The following is a 21862-nucleotide window of genomic DNA, read 5'->3' on the forward strand; positions in this document are numbered from 1 at the left end:
TAAAACATAAGTTGTGTATAAATTTAATATTTTTATTTCTAAAAAAAAATTTGACAAAATCGATGTTGATATAAATGATTTAAATATACGTACAATGAAATGAGATTCGTATTTAATTAAAAAAAAAAAAAAATATATATATATATATATATATATATATATATATAATGTATAATAATAAATTAAGCCAGTCGCTGTTGCCAAATGTTGGTGCGAACAGACACAAATAAGTTACATATGATTGTTTAAATAATAAAAAAAAATAATTATTATTACAATAAAACGGAGGGACTGTAAAAACAGATGTAAAAAAAAACTATGATAATAATAATTAATTAATCAGATAAATAAAATTAAGTAAATTAATTCATTTAAGTATTGTTTCAAATAAAAACTTAGTAACTAAAAGGTGTGGAATACTGATGTAAAAAAAAATCTATTAGAAGCCTCCGCTAAAAAAAATAGCCAAATTTTATATCAAACAAATCTAGGCGATTCTGCACAGTTAATTCTTATAAATTAATAATTAATTACAATCTCTTGTTATTACTGTAACTGTTGTTTGTTTTCGTTTTTTTTTTTTTTTTTTTTTTTTTTTTTTTTTTTTTTTCCCACTATAATTAATAATATCAATAAAATAATAGTAATAACTAATAAAAATTAACAATACTCAATCGATTCATCATACGTTATTAAATATATAAAAAATAATCTCTAAATATTTTCAGCATTAGTTAGAGAGCTCAAACCTAATTATTATTAATTATTTAAACTTAAAAGCTTAAGAGAATTTTCAAAATAATAGTAATAATCGCATAGTAAATACTACAGTATAACAAACTAATATGAGCGAAATCTACAGACAGGAAATCTCAATTAAATTAAATTATAAAATAATTGAAAACAAAAAAAAAATTATTAATATTAATGAAATGCCTAGCAAAATAACTGTCCATTCTTTGCAAAGTCGCACATAAATAGCCATTTGGTCTTTGTATCGAGCAATATAAAATAAAAAAAGCCGCGGTTGTCGATTCATTTATAACAGTTTATATTATTTTAAAATATTGTATAATTATTATTTTATAAAATATCCTGTATTTTTTAAAATATTAATCTCAGTTTATAAAAATTGTTACGAGTGTCTTAAGTGATCCGATCGAATAATTTTTTTTTTTTTATATATATGTTTTATAAAATAGGAAGTGCACAACGGAAGAATCACATTTTACGCGAGTCGAAAAAGTAATGGATTTTTTTTTACAATAATTTTACTTTAAAAATCAAAAAAATCCATTATCAAATTCATGTCTCACTTCATTATTTATTATCATTATTATCATTGACTTTGTTATAGTCACGTATTCCTCGTGGCTGCATTAAGATTTATCATACTATCATGTTTTATTTTTTTAATTATTTAAAAAAATTTTTTCTTTCAATTAGAAATTTATACATATAGAATATATAAACATATTTTACTTTTTTTTTGTTTATAAGGCTCCGTGGATAACAACTACTACTAAATTTATTCCGTCTATCTGTTAATTACTTTCATTTTTTACTCAATATTTCAATTATCCAACTCAATTGTCCTCAAAGTAATTTTTTAATAGTTAAAAAGAAAAAAAAAAAGTAACTTGTAAATGGAAGAAAATTTGATGCCCTTAACTATATCTATGTTACAAAGAGACTAAATCTATTTTTGGCAAAGTTATTTAGGTATATGACGTAATAATTATAACAATACATGAGTGTAAATGCACTGGCCATAGTATTTTTTTTTGTTTTTTTAGTTAATGTACTATTTCAACAAAAACATAAATTAAAACACGTGGTTATCATTGTAAACTGTACATAAAAATTTAAGAAAAGTAGTAGTATGTAGTAAAATAATAAATAAATTTAAAAGCAAGAGGACAATTGACGAATGATAATTAATATTGATTAAATCGAGGATTGACGGAAGTAGATTATTTTTAAAATTTATTAATTACTTCCAGAGTATAAAGCGATTATTATTTTAATTCCTGCATTTTATCTGGCCATACTTATTACATTATTATCATTTGTAAATTATTTATTATTATTCATTTTTTTGTAAGTATCATTAGGTTTCTATTGAACCGTGTCATAGATAATTATTGCTTAGCGATGAGTATAGCAATGCAGCGCAAATAACGCTGATGCATGTAAATATTTTCTTAAGTACAGTAAATAAAATATTTAGCTTTGACATTTGTCTCGCAAATGATTTATCATGTAGTGATGTTATTTTAAAACATTTATTAAATAAAAAATATTTTTCATCTTTTTTTCATAGTATTAACACTAGCGTACTCGTAAAAATTTAGGGTATAAAAATTATTATTTTTCATTCTTTTTTCTTACAGCCTAAAAATTATACATAAGTAAATTCTCCATGTTATTTAAGCTGAATTAATACAATTCAAAGTATGCAAATAAATTAATTGAAAAAAAATGTGAGTATTGTCGAATAATTTACAAATTTTTTTTTTTTTAAATATCAATTACTTTGATTTACAAGTATTATTATTTTTTAAACCGAAAAACGAGTCATTAAATCACTAATTATGAATGAAATTGAAATAAAAATAAATTCAATACATAACGACGTTTGTTTAAAATTAAGAGTATTATGTTGGTTGACAATATACATTAATTAATAATAGCTCAGCTAAATAGCCCGTGGATCAAAACGAAAGTTTTTAAACTTCTTCGACATTATACTGTATAATAGTAAATAACATTATTATTTTTTTTTAATATTACGTAAATATAAAATTTGCTCAATCAGTAAATTTATATTAGATCAAAAGATCTATTAAAAATAACACATTTATCTGTTTACGTTTTTTAAAAATATAATATTAAAATGAATTTTTAAAAGGCCACTCATCAATTCATAAATTTTTAATAATATCAATTACTTTGATCATTTGCGCGCGTGTTTATATGATTTTTAATTACAAACACTAGTCAATAGAAAAGTTTATTATAAAAATATAAATATTATAAATTGGTATATTTATAATATTCACCGCGACTTTCAATAACCGACGAGTATAATACTGTAATTTTAATATCAATAATCTATTATTATTAATTCGTTAATTAATAATAACAATAACTGGGCGCTTCTTACCACGGGCCAATTAACTCGGAATCAGGTGATTAAGACGGTAAAAACGTCTGTGTTAGAAATTAACACGCGAATAATTTTGTCCGTCTCTTGATACACAATAATAATAATTAATAATATAATATTAGAATAATAATAATAATTAATAATATAATACCATTTAAAAATTTCTCAAAAATAAAAACCTTGAGAAATCCAAAGCGTAGAGAGCATTTTGGAGTTAAAAACAATAACAAAACGATATGTAAAGGCATTTAACATATATAAATATCAAATAAGAGAGCTAATCGGATGTTTAAAATTTATAAGAGAGGCCAATTAAAGATATAAATAAAGTAAATTGTAACACACTGTGTTATCATAAGATCATTTTGTTGCTGCTTGTGTTGTTAATCCTTTTAAGTATGAGATTCTTGATTCATTAATTAATCATTTATTATCATTAATATGTAATGATAATAATAACAATAATAATAAACGGTAGTGAGTACCAGCGTTGTTGAAATAAATAATTATTAAGCTGCTGTCAGCAGAGCTTGCTGTTATCAGTGTGCCTCTTCCGATAGTGAAGTTGCTACCAGGTTCAATGGTACATCGGAAACATTATCTTCATCACCGTCGTCAGCGTCATCCGACGTACTACTACGTTCTCTCGGCTCAGTTTTCATATGCTGTGCAAAGTTTATGACGTCACTTGCTTTTGTACCACCACCGGTAGTACCATCACGTGTCACGCGACTAACTAGATCTACTGAATACATGTGCGGCGTACTCACGTGCATCATGTAAGTTGATAGTGGTAGAGGGTAATTGAGTTGAGCTGCTGCTGCAGACGCTGGTGGATGTCCACCCGACAAATTTTGTGGTGTCAATGCAGCCATCATCAAATGCGGCTGAATTTGCCGGCGTAAAGCTGCCAGCATGTCAGCACTCTCGGCGTCCATTTGTTCTGATTGTGAAGCAGGTATGGCTGATTCTTTTCCTACGAGGAAAAAAAAAAAAAAAAAAATAATAATAATAATAACAACAAAAATGAATAAAAGTAAAATTCACGATAATTAATCATTCGTAATTTTTCTTTTCTTTTTTTTCTAAATTTACACAATGTACAATGTAAAAAGAAAAAAAAAAAAAATATTGAAAGAAAAAAGAAAAAAATAAAAACTAAAATTAATTGAGCGTTAAAGTAATAATAGTATAAATAGGATTCTCACTTCGATGCCTCGTAGGTTTTTCGCCTTTAGGTCTGCGTCTACGAGTATGTATTGTGTCCCTTCGCATGGTTACGGGTCTGTTTACACCGTGAAGTTTGTAATAAAGTCCACAGGCATTGCAAACCATTTCACCCTTCATATTACGCCGCCAAATAGTCGTCGTCATGGTACCACAATTTGTACACGACATGTCGACTTTTTTTGTCATATTACTGGCTTGTTGATCAAACGACTGACGTTGTTCATCGATCTTTAATTTAAATTAAAAAATAAAATTATTTTCATCATCAATAATAATGATGATTTAAAATTAATTTTAAGAAAATAAAAAATCAATTAATCACCTTATCAGTTATCTTATTCCATGAGGTAAAATCCTGCGCTTGTTCTTCGGATTCATGATGATAACTTAAAACATCAGGACTGGTCGGTGCTTTACTTGGGTAACTTTGTTTCCTTCTGCCCTTTGTTTCTTTACGCCCAACACTCGCCGGACTGGGCGGATTACTATCCATAGATGCACTCTGTAATAAAAAAATAAAAGAAAAAAATGAATGATTGATGTATCGCAAAGTTAAATGACATCCAAATGGTCATAAGTGAGTGATTTTTCATTCGAGAGAAGAAGTAGTTGGCGTGGTACCGACAAATGGCAGGTATATATTTTAGAAAAAACTATTTCCAAGACTAGTATATACCAGCTTATTCGTTACGGCCATTATTGGAAGAGAATTCAGTGTAATGGAAAAATTTTAACAAAGCGGACTTTACTTTTACTAAACATGAATATACTAGCTTTGCACAGAATCTTTACGAAACTTCAGTTTTGAGAAAAAGAGAAGAAGAAGAAGAAGAAGAAGAAGAAGAAGAAGGAGAAGAAGTAGAAGATAAAGAAAAATTCTACACGTTTCTGGGCATTACATTCAACAAAGACTTGCTTAAAATCCATTGAGGCAGCAGGGCTTATCTGAACATCTGTTAACAGCGGGTTGACATGCTAGTATAGGTCCGGTAGGTACCGAACTCAAAACTGCCTATCACAAAGCGCCTTTCTAGTTATCTATTATCTGGCGAGGCCGCTCGCAGACCTCCCCTTACCTGAAGAGGCAGGTGGGACTTGAATAGTATAAAACTGTATAGTACTGAGACCCCAAAAGGGATTCTTTAACACCCGAGGGTCACCTGACCTGCTTCGTTATATACCTGAGTTCTCGGATAGGTATTTGCATCGAGTAAACTGCATATACCATATCTTATACTATTTGCTTCCTCTATATTGTATATATTCACCATAGTTTGTCGAGTCGAGTAGACTTTAAGTCTTCAACTAAATAAAATTTTACCAGAGACTAGAGAAAGAGTAAATTAATATAAAGATAAAATAAAAAAGAAAACAAGACACGAAAAAATGTAGAAGTCACTTCTAGTCGGAATTATACCAACGAGATTTCTGTTGTCTCACTTTAGTAAACGGTTGAGAAAAAAAAAATAAAAAATAAAAAAAAAATAATATTTACCATGATTAAATGTACTAATACTAACACTAATGCTTAAACTAATACTATTACTAGTACTTCTCCTATTACAAATACTTTTACTAAAGCTATCAGGTAAAAATACAACTTACTTTATTTTCGAGAGACTGCATAGGACGGTTTCCACGAATTGAACAATCTGTTCGTTCAATTGTCGTCCCCTGGGTATCTCGATAAAACCTTACTTGTGGCGATATTCTACCTGTATCTACGGCGGTGATACCAATCTGTCGATTGTTGATAAGTGAACGTAGTAAATTTGTAGCTTCACCAGTGAAACCATTATTGACTTTGTCACCATTATTTCGTGTTATCTCTAAATTTCGATTACTGTTGACAAATATAAAAAATTACATTGTAGATAATTATAAATAACAACATATATTAACATAAACATACTCTTAAAGTGTGTCTATGTTTTTTGTCGTAGAAATAAAGTTATTGAAAATATTAAAAAAAAAAAAAAAAATTGCATGCATTATTGTTCAAGATAAGATGACAATGATAATGGGAGTGATATCACTTTTTGCAATACTCATTATTATTCAATCTTGATTTATGTTCATGCCTATTTATAGCGTACACCATCAAATGGTCTGATGTGTTAACTGTAGTAACTACCAATGGATATATGAGACATAAAAATGACATCACATAATAAGTAAACCTTATCATCAAGCCAAAGTTAATAATTTCCTCAATAATTATTACTTTATAATAAAAAACAATATATTAAAATATGTATGTATCTCTCTTAAATTCATTGCAATTTTTTCTTTTTCTCTTACTTTGCTAATGCTTGCCATAATTTTGTTGTTTCCTGATCGATGTGTGTTTCCGAACAATTACTCTCGGGTGTATCCATCCTGTTAACCGGACTTGGATTTGGTGAACTACGTTTCGAACTACTTTCATTATTACTGCTATCCACTCTCCCTCGTTTTCTCACAGTCATGTCATAGCCATTTTCCTCAGCGTCTGTCTCATGGTCTTCACGGTCTTCAATTTCCAGTCTATCTGGATCAGAACTATTTGAATATGTGTCGTCTTCTGGTTCACATTTAACATTACTATCCTGCTTCATCATTTCATTAGCTCGCAATTCTAAATGGTGCGTTTTCGTCTGAGGTATCACATTTTGATTAATGCTGGCGGGTGAATTTGGCTCATCACTAAATAGCGTTTTATTTAATTGTAAAAACGATTGTAGAGGACTCAAATCGGCTATTTTGGCAGTGGAGATAGACTTATCCTGTAAATATATAATTATATTGTTAAACAACTAAATAAACATTATTAATAACTTAAGATAATAGATAACAAATATAAATAATGTACATATAATTTAATATATAAATATAAATTAACACACAAATGATAAAATTTAACCAAGTGATAGTAATTTATAAATAACTGGCAAACTCCCCTCTAGACACTGACATTGAGTTTTATATAATTGCTACTACGATATTCACGAACAGATATAGAAGAAATAAAAGGCAGTGTACATGACTGTAGCCTTATCTACAATCAGATATTGCATATGTTGCACATTCTCCGTTTCAACATACACTTATAACAGTAAGAATGTTCATCAATGTCAGCATATATATTGGGTTGTCTTTGTGATGCAATAATGATAATAATAACAATAATACATATCAATTATAAAGCTGATATATATATATATATATATATATATATATATATATATATATATATTTAAGGATAATAATATAGTACCTCATTGTCAGGTGATGACAATTGCTTGGCATAATCCAGGTACTGTTTGAGTATAACGTCTGATTTTCGTGATACTTCACGAAAATTGTGTAAAACATCCAATTTATAAACACATCTGTGACATATGATTGGTGGTAGTGAGTCTCCATCTTTTACCTAAAAATAATAATATATATATTTATATACATATATGTAATAATAAAAAATAATAATAATAAAAGTATTAATCATCATTAGAATCAGTTTTTTATTTCTCATTCTCATCTTTCATCTCACTCACGTGGGAACAAAGAAATGACAGAGACAAAAAAGTAAAACTAGGATCGCTCTGATTGATAAATGATATCAAGATGATTGTAAGTTAAAGTAGGTCCCAAGAGACCTGGTAATAGTGTATTTTTTTTTCTTTTTCTTTTCGTTAGTCATATTAAGTAAAAAAGCAAAAGCTATGTGAACATTACACGCAAGGGAAAACTGGACGCCCGGTGGCTGACAAGAGTTGCCGCAGTGTCCGCGTGTGAAACCTGATAAGAGAGCGATCCAAATAAGGAGATCAATCCCTCGAACGCGTGTGTGCCGTTGCGGGAGAGCCGTGATACGAAAAGAGATCGGTCTCTTCAGTCGTTTTCATCAGAACAGTACAGTAGTAAGTAAGTAAGTAAGTAAGTAAGTAAGTAAGTAAGTAAGTAAGTACGTACATACGTACATACCTATCTACAGCAAGTCTATATGTACTGAGACAGCGGCAATAAAAGACAAGACCAAATAGACAGAGAAGCTGACACACACTTACACATAAATACTTCTTATTCTAGACGAATAAAGAGTATGAGAAAAGGACAGAAGATGTTATAGGTAATCGTGATCTTGTAAACTAAACTTGTTCATGAACAAGTAAACTCTCTTAACAAATGTTATGTACAGTACATAGTGTAGTTAACAGTTAAGTAGTGTAACTGAGTAACAGTAGCACCAGAACGGAGTAGTATGGAGCATTAGCTGGAGTATGAACCAGTAATAGCAACATGAGAAGGCATGGAGCTGCTTATCACTGCCATTTTAAATCGCCATAGCCTGTTATCTCGCGGACACATCTCTTGCCAAACTTTCTCCCCGTGTGCCAGCACACACACACACACACACACACACACACACACACACACACACACACACACACACACACACACACACACACACACACACATACACACACACAATACACAAACTTCCATCTATATATGCACATTTACGCATACACACAGAGGATAGCTTTTGTGTGCGCGAGAGAGCGCGAGGTCCCGACCCGCGGGGGCCCAGATGTTGCGTCTCTGCGTCTATTTTCGATGAGTCGTCTCAACACTCACCACACTTTAAACACAATACAGCCCAGCATCTATACATATATGTATATTTAATGCACATGTATATTATAACAGATATATCCATATAAGCTAATTAATTAAAAATAATAATAATAGTTAAAATAAAGCAATCACATAATGACTATCATAACATAATTATTAATAAATAAATAAAATAAACAAGAGGACCGGGTGATCGGCTTACCGCTATCGACAAACACGCCAATATTTTATCTGGAAAATTACGCTGGGCGCCTTCATCCTCGAATATGGGCAACTTGACACCGTCCGACGATAAACAAAGACGACACAGCTCGTAGAACTTGGGCGGTACATTGAACATAATTATAATAAAATAACGTCTGGTGTTGTTTGCGGTCCACCTCACGGTTATTTATCATAAAATACGAGTCATTAATGGATTAACTCGCACCCGCCCCTGGTTTCTTTAAATAAATAATTATTATTTCAATATAAATATATATAATAATAACAATACTATTTTATTATTATTTATTATCTTCTCCACTGCACAGTTTTTGTTGCAGCAACACAGCAACACAGCAACCAGCAGCAGCAGGCGAGAGGTTTACGCGGCGGAGGTTCACTTATCACAGTCACCGTGGCCGCTCATTGTCAGAACCACTAACAGTGTATAGTTGTACTATCTACATGTATATTTATTGTCGATGATCACACTGACAAACACCTATACTCTCTTAACTACTATCTGTATTAAATACACTTATAGGTACCGATTTAACTATAGGTATGTGTGTACTACGTACACATGATAATACTGTATAGTACTGTACACCAGCGACACCATGAGAAACACGACCACGAGCTCACGACGATTCCGTTCGTCGCCTGCTTGCCTTTCTCAAATACACAACACCAAGGAGGAACACTCTCTCACAGTCAACACAACTAACAAACTATTCTACTGTCCTATCTGGTATCTGATTCTGATCCTCAATTCAAGACGGCAGCGCTGCTAACAAACCAAAGACATATTTCAGGTCTACCAAGTTCTTATTTAATTACCAACTGTCTCGTTTAATATCACTAACCTCATAAAATATTCTTCACTAACAACTAACTACTACCGGACATTTGATAATTTTTATTTATTTTAAGTAAATAATTAAATATTTATAGACTATTCATTTTTAATTATAAATACATTATTTTAATATGACAATAAAGTTAGCCGACGTTTTTAATTTTTTTCAGTACTTTTCATGTATTAAATTATATAATTAAAAAAATGCACTTATAGTTTTTGAAGTTTTTTACATGTGAAATTTTTTTTTGTAACAGTTTTTTCAGTTAAAAAAATTCTAAAATTTTTAAATGTCGGCTAACTTAATTTTCATTATTTTAATGACACTAAAAATTTTTTTAGATATTTATAGCAATTAAATTATTATAAAAAAATTAACGAATTTAATTCTATTTAAAATTATTTATGTACTCTAAAATTATTTAATTATTGCTTTTTTTATTATTTTCATCTTCAAATTTTTAATTATTTTTCCGTATCATTATAAAATAATTGTAGTTATTTTTATTTTAATAACTTAATTTTATTATATTTATCTATAACTAATTAATGTTATTATTGTTATCACTATTGTAAAGTCCTCCGCAATGAATTTGTTAATTAGTAGAGTATACATGACCGGAGTATGTACCGTTAGCTAAAATGTTGATAAAATATCAAGCCTGTGGTTTTATTTTTTCCCGATGAGAATATAGTTTATGAATCACGTTAATAATTCAAATGATGAAATCCCCGCGCTTACATACCGGAAGCTGTTGAAAAGAGAATGAAATATAGATAGATATGATAGAGATATACGTATATATACAGTAAGTATATACACCTATAAGAACTTTCTTATCGCGCATCATATTTCCGAGAATTTGATTACGTCAAGTAATCCAGCCCATAAATAAATAAATCGGATGAATGGAGGGGAATATGACTAATACACAAAGATTACGCGATTATTCTGATCCACAATTTTCGACCTACGCTGCTTTTATTATCGTACCTTATTTTTTTATATGGATTTTGTTTATTTTATTTAAATACATTGTGTATAATTTGATTCAATTAAAATTTTAAATAAAATAAATATTATTTATTTATATTGACGTTTATGTAAGAGATAACTAATCATTTATTATATTGATAAAATATCAATTTATTTTTGTACTTTATAACAATATTTACAAATGATGATATATATATATATATTAATACAATATAATAATACAAATATTAAAATGCATACACACGTACAAACAACAGTGTTAAAGACTTTTGCGATGACCGCGTTTATTAAAAGAGTTGTCATAAATAAATTAAGCAATCTTTAATGACTGAAAACTCTTTTTACCTTTACTTTTTTTACTGTACACTTTAATACACTTGACAACGATAAATTCTATGGTAATGTAGGCGTGGGATCATTATTTAAATGATATCACAATCCGTCCTTGACTATTCTCTCCTCTCTATCTCCCTTATTAACAACATCATCGTCATTCTTATGTTTACTAACTTTTTTTGATCGTCTTTCCATTGACAATAAATCATTACGATAAGTACGGAACTTTTTTAACAGAACTTTATATTTGTCCTTTTCATTTTTTAAATCCTGGATGCTACTCAGTAAAAGATGTACATCTCTGACGTGTTCTAATTTAAAAAGTATTTCACGTCGTTTTTTACTCACTTCCGTTTTATATAAAATTTCTTGATTTCTGCTACTGCTACTGCTGCTGTTATTGTTTTTGTTGTCGTTGCTCTGGTATCGTCGTAAAAGTATACGATAAGTATGAAGATAATTTTGGATAGTGTCAAGGCAATAACGACGAATCCTTGAAACACATTTTTCCGGAGACTCACCGGCGCCAACATGACATATATTTAATAAAGCTTCGATATGTGTATCACGTTCCAAATTAGCTAACACAAATGACAATAAATTAGGAACTGTTATTGGAAGATTTGATGAAAATATTGTACTGTCTTCTTTTCTTTTAGCTGGAAAAAATAATATTGACGGAAAACGATTCATTGTGTATTCCCACGGAAGATCATTATTGTCGCCGTCGATGCGCACGAAAATAATTTGGTTCACATTTGATAATAAATGGGCTACTGTTAAATATACATAATATATTGCACTGCAAAATGCACAATAAGGTGAGTGATACATCACTACGACGTCTTTTTTTTCATCTAATACAGTCGGTAAAAATGTATCAGTGTCTAATTCTTCAACACAGATCGTTGATGCTTTATTTTTACACTTAGACTTTTTTTTAAAGTCTTCTGCGTAACGTTTTGAACTATCTACTCTCAACGTTCGTTGTAATGATCCAGTCGTATAATTATTTATAAATTTAATTAGATTATTTTTATTTAAAGTATGTTGCATCAGGTACTGGCTCTCGTGCTGAAAATTTTGATAACATTATTTAGTGTACTTTTAATATTTATTTTTCTAAAGACTGATTTTATAATACTTTATACTTTTAGTTTTTATTGACTGTCCAGTCTAATACAACAATTTTTTTTTCTCTAATTTTTCGTAATATTGTTAGCCTGTATTTCCCTCCAGGCTAAACAGGCATAAACAAATTATCGTCAATTCATATCTAAATTTGTCATTAAATATAAATTTGACTGAAAAAAAAGGACTGAGTCCTGGTCTGGGCCGTCTGAATTATTTTTTCAGTCAAATTTATCTTTAATTTAAATTAGAGAAAAAATTGTTGTATTAGACTGGGCAGCCAATAAAAACTAAAAATATTAAGCATTATTACTCTTTCTATTAATTAATAAAAAAAAAATTAAACTTACCAATGTATCTAAAATAACAGCAGCAGTCTTGTCTCTCATTTTTAAAACATCAATCCCAAGTCCCTCACCAAAATGAAAGTATTGTAAACTATCTACAACTATAAATGCAAGTGTCCTATTTACATTGCACACTGATTCAGTTAATTTAACATCAGACTTTTGATCTGATTCATCTGGAAATATTGCGTAATGATATTTATCACCAGCGAGGAATTTAATGCAATCATATTCAATAGCATGCCTTCGTACTGCAATCGCTGATCGTGGATCATTTTCCGGAATAATCATGGAAGTTTTATATTCACTCCTACAAATAAAATATCTGATTTAGAGTTCACTATCGCGATAAATAAATAAATGAACAAATAACTTCATAAAATGGAATGTCATTTACTTACTTTATTTTACTTATTTCATCAGGAATTTCAGTCGTATCAGAGTAATTATTACAGCACAAATTTTCTTCTTCCGTACTCTCTTTTTTAGTAATAATCTTTAATATATCTTTTCTTTCACATATCTTAGATCGCTGACTGTCGACATAACAAACTTTACCATCAGAAGAATCGTCTGTACACAACAAACATTTATTCATAAAGATCTGGGCGCAACAGCTTTCATTGATCCACTGTTGAATGGAAATACTAACTGGCGGGACAGTTGGTTGTAGCTTAGATTCAGCTAATAATTGGGAGCATTGATCGATTTTTAAACGGTGTTTATCTTTGGCGTGTTTGCGTTTTTTACGTAAATGCTCGAGTAATCGATTCGTTTGAAATGAATCGTCACAGTTATTATATTCCAACGCTACTTCTCTTATCTGAAATCAATAAATTATGTTAATTTTAAAGATAAAAACATAAAATATTGAATGAAAAAAAATTTACCAAGTCTTTGTGATAATTGGAAGATTGTAATGGGTTTCGTGGAGTAAAAAGAACAAGCACTGGATTATCTTTAAAATAAGGTGAAAGCATTTTCGATTTAATTCCAGGTGGCTGAAGCCAAGCAGAAACACGGTGTTGGTATTCATTTTTCCAACGAAGAATATTATTTACTGTCCATAATTTGTCTTGCGGATAAATCTATAATTTAAATTAATTAATAAACAGTAGTAGTTTAAGATGCGAGTGAATACTTTTTTTTTAATGAGTAAACATTTATTTTTAAGTTCAATGTTTAAATATAAAATTAAGTTATTAAATTCTTTAGTAGAAAACTACAAAATATAAAAATGTTAAGTTCATCATACTGAAAAGCTATTTTGAATAAAAGAAAGTGTCAAGTACATTTAACTTTCTTTTTTTAAATATTGTTCTACATATTATTAATTATATTTTATGGAATATGTCATATATAGTAGACATAATTTTAATTTGTAAAAATATGTTTGTCTAATGAAAGTACTATGTGTATATTTACTTAAAGAGAACAAAAAAATATTATTAACAAGTCTTCAGCACACATGATAAGCATTTTACTATCAAGATTAAAATTGAATAGTTTATATTTATCAGTCGCATTGCAGTTTTCACAGCTAGTATTAATTAAAATAAGAAAATAATTATTAGAACTTACAAGTGATTCATTCCATAGATACAAAACTATTGCAGGTGTATAATCAATATAAAAGTTTTTAGAAGCTGTCTGAGGATCTGTAACCACAGCAAACGCTGTATCTCTGTTAGGATCTTTTTCCAAAGTACGTATGGCCGTTTTATAAAACTCTTTGTATCCAGGACTGACAGTGAGACCTTTGAATTCAAAGAATCCAACCACAACTGACTAAAAAATACATAAAATTAATCAATAATAATAATTAAGTTGTATTTTAAATTAAAAAGTACCTCGTGGCTGAGAAGAAGATCCATCAGCTCTTCTTGTCGCGATACCCTATGAATAGGATTTAAAAAGCATCAAGAAACCGTATGATATACGGAGCTTCATTGATCCTCGGTATTGGATTCCAGACCCTCGAAGAGGATAAATAAATAACACTGGATAACTTTGTATTTTATTATACTGCTGTCTACACTCTGACCCAGGATGCCAGCAATTAATGGCTGCGAAAAACACTTGTGAATGATAATAGTGTGCAACACGTTCAAACTCTTGTCTTACAGTCTGAGATTCAGCATCCCATGGTGCATAATACATAATAAAACAGACATCCGAGTCAGATGCTTTTTCAATCATAGCATTCAATTGTCCCTTATAAAAATCAATCACTATAGAGCTTTCATTGAAGAATGGTCTAGCAGGTGGTGGTTTTGAAATTTTCGGTGATCTATAATTTTAATTTATTAGTGAGTATTTAAAATTCTGACATGAAAAATATAAAATAATAATAACAATAAACTTACGCATTATGGAGTGCAGCAAAAGTGAGACCCATTAAAACAAGAAACAAACATACAGTTTCACGTGAGCATGAAAACATTTTGCTGGCGATTTTTTCTTCTATCAACGCACCAGTAACCTTCTGCGGCATATCATTTGCCACGTCGTAACTTCCTGAATTATTAGTTCTCGTATCTTCTTGTATGACCGGAATCGTTTCATCAACATTTTTCGTCGACTCTTCACTTTTCGTCTCAGCAATCATTATTCGTTAGCATTAAACTGAGATCTGGACACTTACTTGTACTTACATATACTCATAGCTACTTTTTTTTTCTATTTGACGCATCGTTTCTATATCCAATATATTTTATAAATCTTTATTTTATTATTTTATCGATTTTACATAAGTATTCAGATAAAAAAGAAGCATTGTAAATGATCGGATTACCAATTAGATTAATGAACTAGCATACTGAGTCTATTAAACGTAGATATTTATATATATACGTGTCACTTATGCACGAGTGCCCTCCATGCTGCTGTTTCCTCCACTGTTTAAAATCAGCTGATCGCTTGTATATAAACATTTTAGGAATTGTTAGACAAATATTTCAATACTGGTCAAACTTGTTGTCAATATAATGTTATTTGCTGTTGGTTAAAATAATAATAATGGTAATTACAATTACATACACTTGTTTAAATTGTTTTTTTTTTTTTTTTAATTCTGTAACATTTATTTGTAGGCTAGCTTTTGTTTTTACCGTAAAAAAATGACACTGAAGTTGACAAGCATAAAAAACTGTATGAAAATTAATTTAGCATGATATTAAATTTGGCTGTCACTTTACAATTGTTTTAATTTTTGTTAACAAACAAATTATGGGAAAAAAAATAAGAAAAAAAATTGACATCTAGAAATTTTAAAAATAAAAAATACAATTTTTTAGAACAAATTGTTTTGTTAAAGAAAATTAAAAAATTATCAAGTGACAGCTAAATTTAATGTCATTGATTCAACAGATATTTGATAATTTTTAGAATTTTTGTCAACAAATAAATTATAGGGAAAAAAAATAAGAAAAAAAATTGACATCTAGATATTTAAAAAATAAAAAATGAAATTTTTTTAAAATAATTTTTTATAATAAATTTAATTTTTAAATAAAATTAAAAATTGGTCAGATGGCAGCTAATTTTAATGAAAATTAACTTAGCAGATAGTTGATAACTTTAAGAATTTTTGTAACAAATATATTATGGCAAAAAAAATTTATTAAAAAAATTGACATTTAGAAATTTTAGAAAAATAAAAATGCAATTTTTTAAAAATAATTTTTTGGAACAGATTTATTTGTTAAAAAAAATTTTTAAGTTATAGCTAACTGTAATGTCATAAAAACTGTTTTAGAATTTTATGGAAATTAAATTATTATAAAAAAAAATTTAACTAAAACATTCCACATGTGAAAATTAATAAAAATTACAAGTGAAAATTTTTATAAAAATTTTTAATATTGACAGCTGACAGTTAACTTCAGTATCATTAAAAAAATGTGTATAACTGTTTTTATTTATAAATAATTGATTAACATTTTTACTTTGCAGAAAAAATGAAATTATTGTTCCAGAAATTTTACTTGATAACATAAATTGTCACTTAAATTATTGTGATGAAAAATATAAATTATAATAAAAACAATTTAAAAAATTAATCAGATAAAATTATAAAAATAAATACCAGGAAGTTTTAAATCATTTATGTGATTAAATGAGCTATCACAGTTGGATTAATTAATATAAAAAGAAAAATGTAAAATAATTATTTTTATCAGAATGAAATCGTTATTAGTATTCATCCCAAATAATTTTTCATATGAAAAAGTGGTTACATTAATGGAAAAGTACTCTATGACCACGACAGCGACAGTAAAAAATTTTATGTAATAAGTATCTGCATGAATGATTCACAAGAATCAAACTCCGAATTAATCGGGTATTACTCTGCTGCAGAAAATACTTCACGCCGACTGCGAATAAATGACTGGATAGAAATTACTCTAAAACCGGGTAGTACAAATGACACTTTGTACTACAGTGTTAAAAATGTGATAGTAGATACTAAGACAGTTGAAAAGTTCAGCTATCATACAGTAATAATAAATTATGATCAAAAAGCTTTGATAAAATCTGAATTGTTCAGGACACAGAATTTTTCTGGTAATCATTTTTTGGACTTGAAAGACATTTTGGAAAAAAAAATAAGAGAGGATAAAGTCAAGAAAGTAAATTATTTACTAAATTGTAAGGAGACATTACTCATTTACTTAACTTGGATGTTTTTATATCCAGTACTATTTTTGTCCAAAGTAACAAACATATTGTTGCCAATTCTAAAATACTCAACGCTTGGATTACATCTTAACGGATGGCTGGAGAATACAAAATGGATTTTAATGACAATCATTCAAGACAAAAAATTTTCGTTAAAGACATTAAATCCTATTGTCGCAATAACATTAGATATTTTATTAGGGGTATTTTTAATTAGATTTATATTACAAAATATCGATGACAGACCTTCGCATGTTTTACTCAATAATGCTGAGGTAATTATTAACTTAATAAATATTTATAGTTTAATAATTATTTACTAAAATTATTTTTTTGTCTAGAAAGTCGTTGATACTCTGAAAAACTTAGTTCATTGGTTAATGGGAGCTCCAGCTGGTCTCAAACTAAATTACTCATTCAACAAAATGCTCGGAAAATTTTTCCTTTATCACATTCAGTTTTGGTGGACATTTTTAGTTTCCATAAAATCAGTAATGGATTTTTTCTTTGAAGTTCTTATGTTATTTGGAAGACTTGGTATTACTTTTCAAATAGCCATCGCCGCTGATATTTTAGCTCTCGTTAGTTTTCATGCTTACTGCATCTACGTTTACGCAGCGAGGTAATCTTTTGGCGACAAAAAATATTTTTATAAAAATAAATAATTAATTTATTTTTATTTTAGACTCTTTAATATACAAATTCGAGGCTTAACAGCATTATTTCGGCTTTTTCTTGGCAAGAAAAAAAACCCACTGAGAGAAAGAGTCGATTCATGTCAGTATCAAGCTGATCAACTTTTTGTCGGTACACTTCTCTTCACTATTTTACTATTTCTCATGCCAACTACTTGGGTTTACTACATCGTATTCACAACAGTAATTATTTTTATTGAATCAAAAAAATTAAGCTATTATTATACATAAAAAAACAATTATTAAATTAAATATTTTTTTTTAGTTACGCATAATCATCATTGGTTTTGGTGGATTTCTGACAAAATTAAAATTTTATTTTCAAGTACTTCCTATTTATACACTCCTATCTTGGCTATTTAATTCGCGATGCGTTCATAGTAAGTATATAATTTATTTCTATCTTAAGGGGCACAACTAGCGTATGTGTTGGTCTAATATCGAATAAACACACACAAAAATTATGATTATACCTTGATTAAAAATTTAAATGAAATTTTTCGAAAAATTTTTTTTTGCCATAATTTGTAAAAAAAAAAAAAAAAAAAAAAATACAAAAAAGTTCATCGTTTTATTCAAAAACTCCGGCTATTCAGCATTAACTGTCGGGGGTTTCTTGTCAAAGAAATATTTTGTCTGGGGATATTTATTTTAGGGACATTTTGTCCGGGTTATTTTGTCAGAGGATCAAGAATCATGGAACCAAAAAAATTTGGTAGTGATCAGATCATTTGTCTCTGAGTAATCATTGCAGCAAATTCGAAAAACTATTTGATATCGATTTAAAATTTTAGTATGTTATTTTCAAATGTATAATTTATCGATGTAAAGATCGATTTTTTTTTTCAATTTCACACTAGATGCGTCCCTTAATAAATTTTACTTGATAAAATTATTTTATACTTATGCTACTGAATAGGTTCAGTAAAAATATCATTAAAGTCAATCCACGAAGATAGATCATCAACACTGATGATGACAACTGTCCGTTCATCTTGGTCAGATACTTGGGTCCACTGCATTCCTGATACAGTAAATCACAATCCACCAATCGAATGGAAAATGATTGTCAGAAATGTTTTCTGGGGAGAATTGCTTTATCCATTGTAAACAAATAAAAATAAACTTTTAAATTACATTAATAATAGAGAACTTAATTTATTTAAATAGACAATAATCTAGATTATTAAACTTTTTTAGTAATAGTATCTGGGGGAAGTTTCCTTCTAATATCAGCTTCTTTGAGATCAGGAAAGTGATCACCCAGTTCTCTTTCTAATAGTTCGTCATAATCATTAGCTTCTCTCAGATAGACAAAGTAAACAAAAAATGTAAAAGTACTAATAAGAACACTCCATGGTTGATACCAAGGTTCCTTTCTTCTGCCACCTTGTTGACTGAATTCAACCAGCCATTCCGCTGCAGGTGACGTTGAATATTGAATCGGCTTGGATCTATCATCATCATCGTCGTCATCGTCGCGCTTTTTAATTTTAATTTGTGTTGACTGAGTATTATTTCTAGAAATTACCCTAAAAACCAGACATCAAAATAAAGATTTGGAATAAATATTGAGACTAAAAATATTTTATTTACCTTAGTAACAAAGACCTCCTAGTTAACTGACAGGTCAGAGTACTCAGTCGATTTATTAACATAGTTCTTTTTATATTTATTAACACTTGTTATTTTTATTTTTATTGTTTAAAATTGCGTAAGATTGCGGTATAATAATATTCAAATATGAAATTGTCTTTATTTCAAGTATTAGGTTATGATTCTTTTTTTATCTCTCTCTAGCTCACATGTTTATCCTCTAAATTAAAATACATGAACGTCTTGAAGTTAGTCAAAGATCGAAACTCGCAAAAAACGGGCCACAATTCCTTATTGGTTGAAATTAAGGCGCGCGCGTAGCGCGCTATTTAAATTTTTAGTGTTTTAAAAATGTTGAATCGATTTTTCTCCTTTGTCAGCAGTTGTATATTATCTTCATTTTGTGATGTCCCCTGATAGCCACCTTACCTGTAACTTACTGTCAAACTACGTCCGCAATTTGAAGCTAACTTGACGGAAAGAGTTGGTAAAGCAAGCGATTAACTATTAGTTACCTATAACTTACTCTGCAAACAGACGTCAAGACTTGCTGTACAAGTATTTCTGTCAAATTGTAATAAAGTTGAACGGAAATTTAACTACAAGTTTGATTGTTAACTTGTATTCAAGTTTCGGCCGTAGATTTCCGTCAATTTGCTTACAACTGTTGTCATGTAAAAAATTACCGCTAACTCGATGTCAAGTTAACCGTAACTGCTAGAAGCCAACTACTTACTGAGAAAGCGCTGGCTATCAGGGTCATATCACGGTTTTTTTTTTTTTTTTATTAGAAATATAAGAGAAGGCTCGAGCAACAGCTCACTCTGCCGTGATTACATTGAGTTACATATAATTTTACTTATCTACTAAGGCTTCTTCAAGGAGTAATACAACACGTATAAGTTAATTTTAATACTCTAGCTCCATTTAGTGTTTATTTCGAAAAAGACACTTTTAGTTGATTTGAAATGTTTCTAGAGTAATAAAAACGAAAAGAACGATATATAATATATATTAAACAAGTTAAATTAGATATTAATGTCAATAGAATTAATAAATTTTGAAATCGGTATCACTACCGCAGGATTCATCTCGCTAAGAATGGCCTCGATGTTATAAGGGGGGAAAAATTTAACTTTTAAGTTTAACCTATAAGTGTATGGTACGTTTTCTGTTTACATTCAGCGTCGAATTGCAAAACTTTAATTTAGTGAAATCAATTAATTATTTATAACCAGTGATTTCGTAATTTGTAAATTAAAAGTTCTAAAAATAATGTAAGTGCATATTCTTAGCTAATTAATATTTGACTGTGTATGATATTTCATGTTTTTATCAGTGATAAATTTGAGAAATCATTCGATTTTAAAGGTAACGTATACATTTATCCAAAAATAAATATAAATTATGATTTTTTTAATTTAAAATATTTTTTTCTCAAGATGTCTGAAAGAAAAGATTCAGTGAACTGTCTAAGAGTCAGAAAAATCGAAGATTGAAAAAACGCTGTGAGCAGGCAATTTTGGAGACTGCACGTGCAAAAGCATTGGTTGATACTTCGTTTGATAATGATCCAGTTATTAATAACAGTGTAATGAACAACGACAATAATTATGACAGTGATGATTTCAGTTTACAGTCGATTCATTTAGATAATACCGTAACCGATATCTCTTTAAAGACTTACACAGATAATAATGATAATTCTCATTGTACAACAACAAAAACAACATCAACAGTAACAGCAACAACTACTACAACTTCTATCACTTATAATAATAATAATAATTGTGATATCGAAGTACCAATTCCTTTAACCAAACAATTAGCTCAATGGAAATGCGAATTTAACATTACTCAAGCTGGATCAAGTGCTTTACTAAAAATTATTAGAAATGTGGAGTCAATAGAAGAGTTAAAAAGTCTTCCAAATGACAGTCGTACCTTAATTGATACTCCTACAGATACTACTATTCGTGAGGTTGCACCAAGAGAATA

General features: G+C 29.0%; 4 protein-coding genes across 6 annotated transcripts; 1 reads left to right on the forward strand and 3 right to left on the reverse strand.

The window, feature by feature from the left end:
• Nucleotides 1-558: 558 nt before the first annotated feature.
• On the reverse strand, nt 559-10148 carry LOC141527744 (uncharacterized). 3 transcript variants are annotated; one of them, XM_074243381.1, is made up of 8 exons: nt 9222-10148; nt 7656-7811; nt 6701-7164; nt 6005-6242; nt 4722-4901; nt 4378-4627; nt 3940-4145; nt 559-3834 (listed from the first exon to the last, which is right to left on the reverse strand). In XM_074243381.1, exons 1-8 carry the CDS (start codon nt 9357-9359, stop codon nt 3709-3711), a joined length of 1758 nt encoding a protein of 585 aa, XP_074099482.1. In that variant the 5' UTR covers nt 9360-10148; the 3' UTR covers nt 559-3708. The 3 variants fall into 3 exon arrangements, with proteins under 3 accessions (XP_074099482.1, XP_074099480.1, XP_074099481.1); XM_074243379.1 differs by having other exon boundaries at nt 559-4145; nt 9222-10140; XM_074243380.1 differs by having other exon boundaries at nt 559-4145; nt 6716-7164; nt 9222-10139.
• Nucleotides 10149-11204: 1056 nt separating this feature from the next.
• LOC141527743 (thioredoxin domain-containing protein 11) lies at nt 11205-15690 on the reverse strand. The gene is given in 9 exon segments (XM_074243378.1): nt 11205-12489; nt 12897-13203; nt 13295-13716; nt 13784-13981; nt 14475-14681; nt 14744-14811; nt 14814-14846; nt 14849-15183; nt 15260-15690. Coding segments are annotated over 9 exon segments (2790 nt in total). The 5' UTR covers nt 15502-15690; the 3' UTR covers nt 11205-11511.
• Nucleotides 15691-15782: 92 nt separating this feature from the next.
• Pig-q (phosphatidylinositol glycan anchor biosynthesis class Q) lies at nt 15783-19378 on the forward strand. The gene is given in 7 exon segments (XM_074243382.1): nt 15783-15914; nt 16848-17118; nt 17121-17848; nt 17915-18195; nt 18259-18451; nt 18534-18648; nt 19188-19378. Coding segments are annotated over 6 exon segments (1551 nt in total). The 5' UTR covers nt 15783-15914; nt 16848-17075.
• Nucleotides 19379-19394: 16 nt separating this feature from the next.
• LOC141527746 (uncharacterized) lies at nt 19395-20595 on the reverse strand. Its single transcript, XM_074243383.1, has 2 exons — nt 19865-20595; nt 19395-19800 (listed from the first exon to the last, which is right to left on the reverse strand). Exons 1-2 carry the CDS (start codon nt 19924-19926, stop codon nt 19455-19457), a joined length of 408 nt encoding a protein of 135 aa, XP_074099484.1. The 5' UTR covers nt 19927-20595; the 3' UTR covers nt 19395-19454.
• Nucleotides 20596-21862: the final 1267 nt, after the last annotated feature.

This window comes from Cotesia typhae, unplaced genomic scaffold (genome assembly GCF_013202065.1).
Source record: "Cotesia typhae breed Kobodo isofemale line unplaced genomic scaffold, CoteBio_Ctyphae contig_4, whole genome shotgun sequence".
In the NCBI taxonomy this organism is placed as follows: domain Eukaryota; kingdom Metazoa; phylum Arthropoda; class Insecta; order Hymenoptera; family Braconidae; genus Cotesia; species Cotesia typhae.